Source organism: Andrographis paniculata, unplaced genomic scaffold (genome assembly GCF_009805555.1).
Source record: "Andrographis paniculata isolate CXL003 unplaced genomic scaffold, ASM980555v1 Contig12END, whole genome shotgun sequence".
Lineage (NCBI taxonomy): Eukaryota > Viridiplantae > Streptophyta > Magnoliopsida > Lamiales > Acanthaceae > Andrographis > Andrographis paniculata.
In genome coordinates this window covers 1,155,385-1,169,937 of record NW_026137402.1, presented here as the reverse complement: position 1 = coordinate 1,169,937, position 14,553 = coordinate 1,155,385, and the positions used below count along the sequence as shown (strand labels likewise).

Genomic DNA, 14,553 nt, shown 5'->3' with positions numbered 1-14,553 from the left:
GGTTTCTTTCCTTTATTTGATTGACCTACCTCTTTTTCTTAGATGAGATCTTTGGTTTCGCATCCTTACCAAGAGACTGTGGTTGAATTTGGGGAGAAAACTTCACACAATCGAAATTAGGGTTTGGAGAGGATAAAAGTGATGAATACATACTCTTAACTTTTGTAAATATAGATACATCGGTAAAGAAACCCTTCACACGCCACCATAATTGCTTTCTTTGATACACGCGTATGAGATGTTAGAGGGTAGTATCAACAACGATTCCTCAGCCCAAGGTTGCAAATCCTTCATGCCTAAAAAGGCTAGTGAATTTCCCTTCCACTAATGTTTTTCCATGATTTTTTTTTTTTTTAATCCTCTAATATTCCAAAAACTTATCCAAATAAAATTCCATGAATAATGGAGTTAATTTCTTCAATAAATCAAATTAGAAAAGGTATAAACACATATGTATCTTAGGGACTACAGTGATACAATTGGCATCTGTCTGTGCAAATGGTGTGTTTGTTTGGGGGTTTGGATTTTGAGTTGGGATTTGAATAGTAAAAATTTTGAATTTGAATAGTTGTATGATGTGATATAAATAGGTGTTGATGTGATGTTTTGAATGTAAAATTGATTTTTAGTATAATATAAAAAATAAAAAATAGCCGTTTAATTTAATGTTTTTGGGAGAAAAAAATTGGATGAATAGTGTAAATCCAATCCAATCCAATCCCCCAAACAAACACACCCCAAGTTTGTTTACTACTTTCTTGTTCATTTATTTTATAATTTAAGATCTCTTGATGCTTTTTAATAAAAGATTGTATCCGATCATTATTTTATCTAAAAAAATATATAAATTATAAATCAATAACACAAAATGTACATTAATATAATATAAGATATAAGATATAACATTAAAAAAACATGATAATAATTCATACAATATCTACCATTGATCCGAGTTAATAAACACATTAGTAAAATATGAAGGTACTGCATGTGACAACAATCTACACAACACATTGTAGTAATTGAAGTCATATGCTAGCCCTTCATGTTTTATATACTGATTATAGTTAATCCAGCATGGTGACCATAATCATACACACATATGTATATATATATATAAACTAAAAACACGCAAAAGTAAGCAAACCCTTGGTCTTGCAAAATGTTTGTGCGAACTCATTCTAGTGAAATTCCCATGACCTCAAAACTATCCTCACATTTGATGATATTCAAGTTTATCCTCGCAATTCTTGGATTTAGCATTCCAAGAGATCTCGTCGATTGGAGGCTGGTCTAAATAATGTAAGATCTCCTGGCAGGAAACAAACAAAATTACAATTTCGAATAAGTGGCTCAAAAGGACCATGGCAATGGCAATGGCAATGGAAAGCATACCTTTTGTTTGAAGTGCCGCAGTTTTCGCAAAGTTTCTTGATTGTGTCAACGAGGTTCTTTGCCTCCTTACAGTGAGAATTGTTTTGATTGATCTGCAAAGTTCACCCATGGCAAGATATAAGCATTTAAAGTTGTGATCATGATCGGGGAATAAAATGTTACACAAATTGCCTTATATAGTGACTGATCAGAATGACTTGTATATATAGACGTAGGTGTTCGTTCGTTGGTTTCAAACCGAACCTTAGATTCTAGTGTAAGAGAGAAGTTGTACACAGCTTCATACACATCAAACATTGTTCTTGTTGTGTAGAAGATTTTAGCTTTGAGACCTGAGCAAACAAGAGATATAGAATGCCAACATTAATTTTGATTATGATTTTTTTTTCTATATAATCTCATGTAAATTAATAACAATATTTAAAAATCATAAAATAAAATAATAATTTCAACATAAGATAAAACATATGATGATTTCATTTTATAATATAAATATGCGTTTAATTTATTTAATTTCTAATTTAAGTTTAGAAAAAATAATAATAATAATAACGTGGAACCATCATTCACAATCTCATAATATGAAATCAAAATTAAACTTTATAAAATCCAGTTCATATATTCAAACTGAAAACAGGAACTAAAAAAAATAAAATTCCAACAATTTCTAACTGTCAAGAGCAAGTCTAGTGTACAATTCCTCCATTCCCACATAATATTAACTTTTTAGAGTTTTTGAAGATTTAAAAATAATAATAACAAATTGAGTTTTTGAATTGATAATGAAAGAAATATTTCATCTGTACCTAAAACTTAATCATTTTCTTTGGAAAAGAAACTAATAAATAATAATATGTTAATAGAAAATTAAGGTAGCTAAAAAGTAAAGTGGGGCATTTATAAAAAAATAATTAAAAAATTGATAAAAAAAATAATGGAATATATAAAAACAATAACAGAAAATTGACTATTATTATTAAAAGATAAATAATAAAAGATAGAAAACTATTTTTTGTAGATAGATTAATTATATGCAGTTTTAGGGAATACCTAAAAATAATTTGTTACATGATTTTGATTGATTTTAACCAACTGAACAAGTCTTTAAAATAATATTTAAAAAAAAAATTAAAATTCTATTGATAAATAGTATAATAACGTCCGTAATTAGAGTTACTTACCCAATCTTAATTTGGCACCCCTTCGAAATACTTGAATGTTATCGTAGCACAAAGCTAATGCCCCAAATTCCAACACCTACAAAAATTACAATGCAAATATACTATTAGCGCCGTTAGACTTGGAGATCATCAAAAAGAATGTACAAATACATTTTAAAGTCATTTTTAACAATACTTATCAATGATAAACTTTTTTATATAAGAAAAATTACATCATTAATATAATTTCTATACACAACATCATATCCCGTACTTATTTATATTACAAAAATATCTGTTCTGTTTATTTATTTTTTTACTAGTTTAAAAATATTTCAAAATTCTACTATTTTACTTCCATGTGTATACATGAAAATCACAGGTGTTTCTTTTATATAGGTTATGTATTTTATTGAATCTCTGCACAATTTCAATTGTAAAATCTTATAAACACTATGGGTTTGTTTCTTTAGTATTTTTATATAGAATGATTTTTTTTAAATACTCCTTCCGTCCCATATCTATATATCTATTTGTTTTTTGTATTGAATTTTAAAAATATTAGTATTATATTGGGATAAAGTAGAAATAAAAGTAAACAGATTAAATTAACCCTATTAGTTTTGTATGACATAAACGTAATGACTTTTGTGTAATATATTGTAAATTAGAAAGGTATTTGTAATGTTAGGTACATAGTACAATTACTAAAAAAAAGGAAATGAATATTTTGTTATGGGACAAACCAAAATGAAAAAATGAATAGATTATTAAGGGACGAAAGGAATATTATTAAAAAAAATACAATATAGATACTTAACACAATATATAATATATATTATTCACTCGTAAAAAGTCAATAATTACACAAAAAAATATATATATATTTTTATATTATCAATACAATTTCCCGTACCTAGTATAAAAATATTTACATTTAATAATATAAGGTGAACAAACTTTATATTTAGCTAGAAAATTAAAAATTTTTATTAAACATAAAAGGAACATAATAGATTTTACTATTATAATATGAATTAACAGTACACGATAACAATAGACATAGTAGATACTGATTTAATTTAATTAAGGCATGTGAAGTAGTTGCTCATTTACTAATTAGAGTCTATCTATTTATTTATTCATCTATATATTTTTTAATATGCAATTTTAATTTCCAAAGATATATATATATATTTTCATAAAGGCATCATGACATCCAAGTCTTCATTAAAAAATGAAAAGACAAAGAAAAAGTAAAAGACCCTCGTACCATCCATATGGCGAGACTACGAAAGATGGCTGGATCCGGCAAAGCAGACAAATACTTTAGACTATCTTCGACGTGTGTTAAAGCATTTGTGACCATTTCATTGAGACAAAGCAATGCCTTGGCCGAGTTTTCTTCTTTTTTCAAGTCCTAAATGAACGATTAAATTTCATATTAAGTAGTAGTTCATACCATGACCATGAAGTGTCTTTGATTTGATTTGATTACCTCGAGGTTGTCTACATATTTACCCCAAATTTGACGGGGCCAGAAAATACGAGGTCTTGGGGTATCATTTATATCGACCAGATAGTCTTTGATGATATCTGCTTTCTGCATTGTAGGAATTGAAAATAAGAGAGATATATGGGCAAAGTGTGAGACACTCACTCTATACCTGATAAAATAAACCTATTGTGTTGGAGAGGTCGTCCGAAGCCAGATCTTTTCCTTTGCAAGTGCTATATATCTTTGATGTTCCTATTATACAAAGTCCAGACACATAGTGGCAATATTCATCGTAATCATCTATTGTGTCCACCTGAATAAACATTATTTCAAGACTATTAAAGTCAGAGCATTGATCATTTTTATTTTTTTATTTTTGTTCATTTATTCATGAGCGTACCTCTTTGCAAATGAATTTCGCCATTCCTGCACCCATTCTCATGGCGATTTCTTCAATTTCTTTTTGATATCTGCAAAAATATAATCGCATAAGCTATCTTTAATGCACAAACTCATGAGATTAGACCTAGATTGGAATTTCCATTAGATTCTAAAGGACATAGTTGAGTTAACAATTGATTGTATTATAATTACACTTTGTGTCTTGGTTAGGATGCTAATTTAAATTAATTAGTATTGTGTTGATAGAACATAAAATATAGACTTTTAGTACATGCTTGAACAAATACCATATGTTGTGTTGATTCTAACAATGTGCGATATGTTTTAAAGGTGTGGTATTTTTATATACGTTATGTGTTAAATTCAATTATATTATCTGTTGTATAGATGTTCTATATATTAAAATGTCATATTTGTATTATGGTAACGTATAGCATACATATATACAAATTAATTTCTCAGGATTTATTGATCATTGCAATAACCCCACAAGTTAACAAGACTTGGGCAAACAAACAATTAATTAGTGATCAGTAATTGATGATTGGGTAGAATACCACCTGTAGTCGAGCTCAAGAAAAGCAGTGGTGACATGATGGAACTTCTCCTTTAGAATTTTGTAGTCTTGTGTGTCATCTGGAAGACGATAAACTCGTATAAAAGACTCATCATTTTGCAAATGATAACATCTCCCATTAAATTAAAATGCAGAAAGTTGTAATGTGTTGATTGTTTTGGTGTCATAAATTTGTTTCATTATCGTCGATGCTACGGTGATTATCGGAAGACAAAGTTTATAAGTTGCGAAACTCACTAGAGAAACGCAATTTTCCATCGCGGATGTGATGGTGGAAAGTTTGTAGAATCGACACTTTCATCTCAGTTGTTAGAGTTGAATCATCTTCTGCACTTAAAAATTAGTAAAGAAATAAGATTTGTATCATCAACAGCTTAGCTTAGCTACTTGAAATTAAATTGATTGATGAACAAGAGATGTTTCTTACCAATAGTGTCCAGTGCTCGAAGAACCAAGATACTGATGTAAATCTGGCAAGTACCAACCATTAAGGATTTGTTTAGTTTGTTTTTCAATCTCTTGTTTTCACTATTTATCTACAATAATTTTTACCTTTTTTATATAAAAATATCATATATTAAATATATACACGACAAAAAAATAATAGTATATTTGTAATGGAATTCAGTCCCTAAAGATCACGTAGCTAACGTAATTCCATCGTTAATTCCGTCTCTAATATCATTAGTAGCGGAAAAAGTGAATTTAAAGACAAAAAAATCACGTTACAAAAATATTTTTTCGAAAATATTTTTCAGCAATAGTAGAAATCTTTTGAAAGTCTCCCGAACAAACACAATCGATCCCCGTGATGTTTTTGAAAATATTACATCATAATTATAAAAAAAAATAAAAATGACTATGTAAGTAGAGTTTATAGGGTTCTCTTCATAATCAATAATCTGAACATACACTAACACGGGCCTTTTCAGAGCTAAGATATAAATAGAGGCCCAATTCATGAGGTGGTTTTTTTTTTTTTTTTTTTTTTTTTTTTTTTTTTGAAATGAAATTGTATCAATAAACACAGAGGTACTTGGATTTTATAATTTTAATAAATTAAAAAATATATAAAACTAAATATCAATTAGTGATTATTTTTATATCCATTTTAGACTCTGCACTTTTATATATATATATATATTAATTTTTTTTGTATTATATATATATAGGTGAAATATCAAATAATGATATTTTTATATTATTTTAGACTCTGCACTTATATATATAAAAGTACATTAATGAATATTATATAATATTATTAAAAATAATATATTATTTATATTAATATAATATGAATATATCACATTAGCTAACACATAATATATTTATATAAAATACACTTACATATATAAATAAAAAACATATGATTTTATTTCACATATATTGTGATATATGCCCATTTTATGTGTAGGGAAATGAATATTGTGCAATCAATACAATAATCATTCTTATACAGGCATATATTAGATAAATATCGATTAATTCATTATTTCAATATTTTCATAATTTCAAGTAAATTTATTATATTTAAGTTTTTTTAACCTTATTTTTAATAATGATATATTTTACAACTAAAATAATTTAAATGTAAAAGATTAATAATTCTAACTACTTTACATATGTAAAATCAAAACAGTAACTTAACAAAAAAAAAAATTGAAATAATTACTAAATAATACAACAAAAATGATTATTACATAATAATTAATTTTATTATTAGTCACAAATTATTTCAAAGAAATACTCACTAGAGTTTAAGGGTGAATTACGAATAATATATACAAACTTATTCATAAACCTGTAGTATGTATGTATTTTAAAAATTAGCTTTCGGTTTTCAACAAAGTGACCTATAAGAAAATATCAATTTTGTAACAAGGGTTTTAGTCCCTAAATGTAGTTTTTCTGTTACTAATGATATTAGAGACGGAATTAGTAATGAAATTACATTAGCTACGTGAACTTTAGGAACAGAATTCCATTACAAATATACTATTCTTTTTTAGTGGGGTGTTGGTTTGTTGTTCTTGTTGTGTGTGCTTTTTAGTTAAAATATGTTTTTATATAATATAACGAAAAGTGTATTTATAATACAAAAAATTAATATTTTATTTCTAAATATTAATTTTTTGAATGAAATAAAAAATATATACTATTATATACTATTTAAAGTGCTCTTTTAATTATTTTTGTATATTTTATTCAAAAGAATATATCTTTTTTTAAGTAAAAGTTATCGTACATTAATACCAATTTTTTTTTTAACTTTTATATAAATTAAAAACATATTGTAGTATTAAACATACAATTATTTTTACATAAAGTTAAAAGAAAAAATGTTAAAACTTCTTACACATTTCAACTAATTAATAAAATATTATTATTTTTTAATTTAATACAATACTCCAAAATGTTTTTTTCAAATGGGATGGAGGTTTTTTTTTTTTTTTATTTTTATTATCGCACACTCATCAAAATAAATAAAAGTTATTTAATAAATCCAAGGGCAAATTATGTAATACTTTATTGTATTTTAGTAAAAATATACAAAAATTTTATTTATTATATTCTCTGTGTTAAACTAAAATATGAAAAAAATACCATCTAGTCCAAAGATGTGGTTGTAAATATGCACTTAATGTAAATTTTATATAAATAATAAACATCAATTTGAATAAGAAATAATACTCTTTCAGTCCAAAAGAGTTTTTCTTGTTTTTCTATTTTCGTTCCTCTCAAAATAATTGTCCTATTTTTTTATATAGTAAATATGGTCCCCACTTTACAATAAAATTATTTTTATTTTTTCACATATATTTTCTAATTATTACTTTAACCTATTTTTTAAAATCTTTGAAAAAACAATGATAATTTAGTCTTTTACATTCTGCTCTACATCTACTTTCAATTAAATACTATTATTTTCCATGCCGACCCCAATAAGACATCTTTTATGGGACGGGGAAAGTAAATAATTGTCCAATCATTTATTTTATATGTTTTATCTGTTTTCAAACAATAGTTTATTGGGGTTCGGCACTAGATTTAATAAATAATGATATTATATTAAAAATTAGTATAAAATTGATATTAAAATAGTAAAATATCCTTGTAATTGTATTTGTGTAGAAAATAATGATATTTTTCTAATAATGAAAAAATATGGATACATTCAAAATAATACTCCCCCTGTCCCAGATACCGTGTCTGTTACACTGTAGACACGGTATTTTAGTAGGGGTCTAATTATTAGATAATTAAGAATGTATTAGTGAAAATAATTATCCTATAATATAAATAATTATAAATTAAGATTAAGATAACTAATTAGTTTAATTAAAATTAAAAAAAATTAAATTAAAAAATTTAAAATGAGATTAAAGTGTGTAATCATTTTCTAAAAAAGGAAAGTAACATGGTACATGGGGAAGGACAGAAACGGCAACGTGGACATGGTATCTGGGACAGAGGGAGTAGTATATTTTTTAAAAAAATAAATAAAAATAAAACTATTGTTTTGAAACGGACAAAAAAAAAAAATTATTATTTTGAAATGAATTGAGTATTTTTTAATAAAAATTAAGTAATAGATTGTCTCTAAATTGCTTATCCGTTAAATTTAGATACATTTTCTCTATGTAATATGAAGAAAACGTTACTAGATTTGATAGAGGGAGACTTAAATAAATAGTTGATAATTTTTTTATTTATTTTATTAAAAAAAATACTAATTAAATGTTTACCATTTTTATTTATACAGGTCTAAAATCAAATATCATATTTTTAAAAGAGAAAATATATTAATTTAATTAATATAAAAGCATTTAAAGCAATAAATAAGATAAAAAAAATATATTGTACTACTATATATTTTCTAAAAGATAAAAATAAAGATAAAAGGAAGGGGCATTCCTAAATTTAAATTTAGGCTAAATTGCATCAAATTTACTCGTGATTTCATGAAATTACGTCAAATTCTCTATATTTCTAAAACTACATCAAATTCCTTTGTGGTTTTATAAACTTTGCGTCCTACTCCCTCGGCGGTCCTTATTTAACGATATTTAACCTAAATGCTCTCAAACTGCGAATAAATTTTAGAATCTCAATTTCTAAATTTCTAAAATTACAAATATATTCAATTTTTTTATATTTAACTTCAAAAAATAATAAATATGCTAAAAAAATATTTTTTTTTTCAGGTTTTAAGATTTTAGTTAGACTAAATATTAAGAAAAATAAATTTATTTGTAATTTTAGTAATTTAGAAATTGATATTTTAAAATTTATTTGTAATTTAGACGCATTTACGTCAAATAATATTAAATAGGGATCGATGAGGGGTTAAATACAAAGTATATAAAACCATAAGGAAATTTGAAACAATTTTAAAAGAATTTGATGCAATTTTGTGAAAACATAGTAGAAATTTGGTTGAATTTAGCCTAAATTTTAAATGAAGAGAGAGAGAGAGGAAGGGGAGAGTGAGTGACTGACAGCGTCACGAAGGTCCTTATCCATAATCTGCTCAGCCGCGACGAAACTGACTGCCATTTGATGGACGAGAGAGTAACAGAATCGCCAGTGCGGGGGTATCTGCATCTGCTTCTCCTTCTCGGCGGCCATTACTGTCGCCAGCTTCAACCTCGCCATCGGATACACCTCATCCCAATGCCTCACACTCCCAAACAAACCCCAATCATTTCCTCTACTACGCACATTCACATTCACATTCTTATTCTTATTCATGCTAATTGCTCCTCGCAGTGGTGCTTCTGCTCCTGCTCCTGCTCCTGCTCCCAATTGGAGATTAGCCGTTGTAGCTACTGCATACACTTTGAAATCAATCAAACAGAATCAATCAATCACAACATTTCCACAAATTTAATTAATAATCAAATCAATTCAAAGTATAATTAAGGCAGAGTGAAATGCAAAGCTACTTTTCAATCCGCCAAAAAGAGAGAGACACAGAGAGAGAGAGAGCGCGCGCGATCGATCGAGTGCAGGATTGAAAATATCATCCCTCACGCACTGTGTATATATATATATATTTATTAGCATTTTGGAAATATTGCAAAGCGCGTGGAGTGGATTGCCGGTTGTTTCTTTGCGTGCTTCAACTTTCTTTTCTAAATAAACTATACTATTGGTCCTTTTCAGTTAGATCCCACTACTCTCTACTCACTAAATCAAAATCATTCCATTATACACGCATCAAATCAAATCAAATGCCTAGATTTCACAATGTTACAAAATTTACATATATTTTCTACTCATTTGGTGCTACAAATTAAATATATTACTACTCATCCGATATTAACAATATGTTCTTATTGATGCCAAACTTCTTTTATCAAATTTCTTCACACTTTTATTATGGGAAAAAAAAAAAACAATCTCTAAAAATATCAAATCAATTATTTATCTTTTTATATTATATTATAAATTAATTTTATATTAAAAAAACATGATATTATATAATTATTACAATTAAAAAAAAATTACTATTTAAATTCAGACAAAAAAATCCAAACTCCAAAAAAAACACACCCTCATTTTTATCATTTTGGATGTTAATAATGTACTATTTTCATTTATATATTGCTGATTTAATATTAATAATGTGTTGTTCATATTTACTTAAATATTGCTATACAAATATTCTAATTATTTTATCAAAATATATTTAATGAACATTAATAATATGTCGTTTATATTTATATAAGTATTGCTATATATATTCTAATTATTTTATCAAAATATCTTTGATGAACATTAATCACGTGTTGTTTATTTATATAGGTGTTTCACCTCAACTCTCAAACTACTATGTTTATTAATTTTTATTATAGTAAAATAATTATATACGGTTGCACGTGACTTGTATTTAGCGGTTTATCCGATCCAAAATCAAAGAGAAAGGTTGTTTCAATTGACAAGGTTCATTTTGGGCTTATCCTAATTAATAACAAATAGACTTAGGGTTTAGGGTGTTTTGGGGTGTTTATAAATAGACAGCTATGGTTCTTAGTCGGATGACATAATTGTAAATATCTGAATCAGTATAATAAAATCTCTCCGGTTTCTGCCCGTGGACGTAGGTTGATACACCGTCACCGAACTACGTAAAACCTCTGTGTTCTTTATTTGCCTTCTTTCTCGTTTTCTCATAACAAGTGATATCAGAGCCATATCTCATTGATTGAAGATGTCCTCGTATAAGTTTGATCTGGAGAAGTTTAATGGGTCGAATGATTTCACGCTCTGGAAGGTCAAGATGAGGGTACTTCTGGTTCAACAAGGATGTGCGGCTGCGTTGGAGGGAGAAGACAAGTTTCCTAAAGACACGAAGGAGGAAGTAAATAAGGAGATTTTGGCAAGGGCTCATTCCGCGATCTTGCTGTCAGTTACTGATAAGGTGTTACGGGAGGTTGTAGATCAGACAACGGCTTTTGGGTTATGGAATAAACTGTGTGAGAAGTACCAAAACAACTATCTCACGAACAGGCTATGTCAGAAGCAATGTCTTTACACCCTCCGGATGTCCGAAAGTACTCAGGTAAAGGATCATCTTAATACTTTTAACCGTATCATTCTTGATCTTCAAGGGGTTGAGGTTAAAGTAGATGATGAAGATCAAGCTCTAATTTTATTGTGTTTACTACCTAGTTCATATGAGAATTTTGTAAATACTATGCTATATGGTAGAACTACAATTTTCTGTTAATGATGTGAAAGATGCCCTTATGTCCAAATAATTGAAAATAAAGGTTTCTCTGAAAGGGGGTTCTGGTTCAGGTCTGTTTGGAGGTAGGGGAAGACCACATGAGAGGAGTAACGGGAATGGGAGGTCGCGTTCAAAATTAAAATCCTCTAGTAAAGTTAAGTGTTATCTTTGCAAAGAAAAAGGGGAACGTTAAAAGGGATTGTCCACAGAAGAAGGGAAATACAAAAGTTGATCCTAGTAACAGTGGCAGCAGTGCTGCTGTGGTACAAGACAGTTTTGATGATGGAGACTTTGGTGAAGTTCTGACAGCGTGTAGTGCTAGTACCGCTGATTCCTGAATTATGAATACTGGTGCTTCTCACCATATGACGTTCTTTCGTGATCTATTCACTTCTTTTAAGGAGTGGAATGGAACGGTGAAGTTAGGTGATGATGGGGTTCTAGCCATAAAGGGGAGTGGGATAGTACAGATAAAATTGCATGATGGTACTGTCACGAAATTTGACTGTTGGTATGTTCCTGAACTCAGAAAGAATTTGATTTTTCTTGGCACCTTAGCCAAGAATGGTTTAAAATATCATGGTGAAGGTAAGTGGGTGAAAGTCCTAAAAGGTGCTCTGGTAATGATGAAGAGAAAACTAAAAGGTGCTCTGGTAATGCTCGGGTGTTCTTACTTTGTCACTTTCATAGATGATTATTCGAGAAAAGTCTGGTTGTACTTTCTGAAGACTAAAGATGAGGTGTTTAGGAAGTTCAAGGAGTGGAAGACCATGGTTGAAAAACAGACGGGTAAACAGGTCAAGACTTTAAGAACTGATAATGGGTTGGAGTTCTGCAACGCTCCATTTGATGATTTCTGCAAGAAAGAAGGTATAGTGAGGCACCGCACTGTACGACACACACCACAGCAAAATGGAGTTGCAGAGTGAATGAACCAAACCCTCATGGCGCGTGCTAGGTGTATGCGCATATTTGTTGGCTTATCTAAGCAATTCTAGGCTGAAGCAGTAAACACTGCTAGCTATCTGGTTAATAGATCTCCATAAACTGCAATTGACTTAAAGACTCCTCAAGAGATATGGTCCGGTAAACCCTTTGATTATTCTAATATAAGAATATTTGGATGCCCTGCATACGCTCATGTGAATGATGGTAAGTTGGAGCCGAGGGCGGTAAAATGCATATTTTTAGGGTATGCAACAGGAGTAAAAAGTTATCGACTGTGGTGTACAAAAGGTAAAAATCCTGGTAAATTTCTTATTAGCAGAGATGTAACATTGCATGAATCTGCTATGCTTGATCAGAGTAGAGGTTGTGAAAGTATTGCAGGTACAAAAGATTGTGGTGCTAACCAGAGGGTAGAGTTTGAGACTCCTGACAGAGTTGTGTTAGAGGAAGAGCAGCAGGATAATACTATTGATCAATCCGATCAACCAGATCAGCCAAAACCTCAAGGGAAACCGGTTGAGGGGGAAGCTGATGACGCTGGTACTGGGGTTGAAGATTCCATAGCAGCAAGAAAGGGAAAGAGAAATATTCAGAAACCAGCTAGGTTTGTAGGATGTGTCAATACATGTGACATGAATTTTGTGGCTTATGCACTGGCGGTTGGTGATGATCTTGGCTCTGATGAGCCAAAGACATATAAAGAAGCTGTGGCGAGTAAAGATGCAGAAACCTGGATTTTGGAAATGAATGAAGAGATGCAGTCTCTTGAAAAGAACAAGACTTGAGATCTTGTTGCACTAACAAAAGGGGTAAAGCCAGTGGGATGCAAGTGGGTCTTTAAAAGAAAGGAGGGAATTCCTGGTGTTGAACCTGCTAGGTTTAAGGCGAGACTGGTGGCAAAAGGGTTTTCACAGAAGGAAGGAATCGATTACCATGAAGTCTTTTCTCCTGTGGTGAAACACAAAACCATTCGGGTTCTTTTGGCAATGGTGGATGCTTTTGATCTGGAGCTGGAGCAGCTTGATGTAAAAACAGCATTCCTTCATGGTAATCTAGAAGAACATATTTACATGTCTCAACCGGAGGGGTTCTACAGTTCTAAAGGGGAACAAGTATGCTTGTTAAAGAAATCTCTGTATCTCTTGATGCAGTCTCCGAGGCAATGGTACAAGATATTTGACTCATTCATGGTGTCTAATGGTTATACTCGTAATCAGTTTGATAACTGTGTTTAATCGAAGAAAGTTTCTACTGATTCCTTTGTGTATCTGCTGTTGTATGTGGATGATATGTTAATTGCAGCTAAAAATATGACTGTAATTAATGACTTGAAGGCTTTACTAAAGGGTGAGTTTGAAATGAAGGATTTGGGTGCGGCAAAGAAAATACTTGGTATGGAGATCTGGCGTGATAGAGAAGCAAGACGGCTATGGGTTTCTGAAGAAAAGTATATTGAGAAAGTTTTGCAGACATTATCTGTTGATCAGTCCAAACTGGTAAGTACCCCTTTGGCGGCACACTTTAAACTTGATCGAAGCACTATATCGGCTACAGATGAAGAGGTTAGTTACATGAAGATGGTTCCATATTCAAGTGCAGTTGGAAGTTTTATGTATTCGATGGTATGTACGAGACCAGATCTCGCTTATGCGGTTAGTGCGGTGAGCAAGTTTATGGCTAATTCGGGTAAAGCTCACCGGGGAGCTGTAAAGTAGATCTTGCGATATTTGAAAGGAGCGTCTGATATTTGTCTGGTATATAATGATAAAGGCCATGGTGATGGTCTTGTTGGCTATGCAGACTCTGATTACGGGGGTGACTTGGTGAAACGAAGATCACT

At 29.8% G+C, this 14,553-nt stretch overlaps 1 protein-coding gene across 2 annotated transcripts; it reads right to left on the bottom strand.

Moving 5' to 3' along the window:
* Positions 1-922: 922 nt before the first annotated feature.
* LOC127251725 (squalene synthase 8-like) lies at positions 923-10,054 on the bottom strand. 2 transcript variants are annotated; one of them, XM_051275566.1, is made up of 13 exons: positions 9,979-10,054; positions 9,533-9,870; positions 5,460-5,502; positions 5,270-5,359; positions 5,016-5,091; positions 4,454-4,523; positions 4,223-4,366; positions 4,054-4,158; positions 3,829-3,975; positions 2,577-2,652; positions 1,639-1,727; positions 1,396-1,487; positions 923-1,312 (listed from the first exon to the last, which is right to left on the bottom strand). In XM_051275566.1, coding segments are annotated over exons 1-13 (1,290 nt in total). In that variant the 5' UTR covers positions 9,980-10,054; the 3' UTR covers positions 923-1,293. The 2 variants fall into 2 exon arrangements, with proteins under 2 accessions (XP_051131523.1, XP_051131532.1); XM_051275575.1 differs by having other exon boundaries at positions 923-1,309.
* Positions 10,055-14,553: the final 4,499 nt, after the last annotated feature.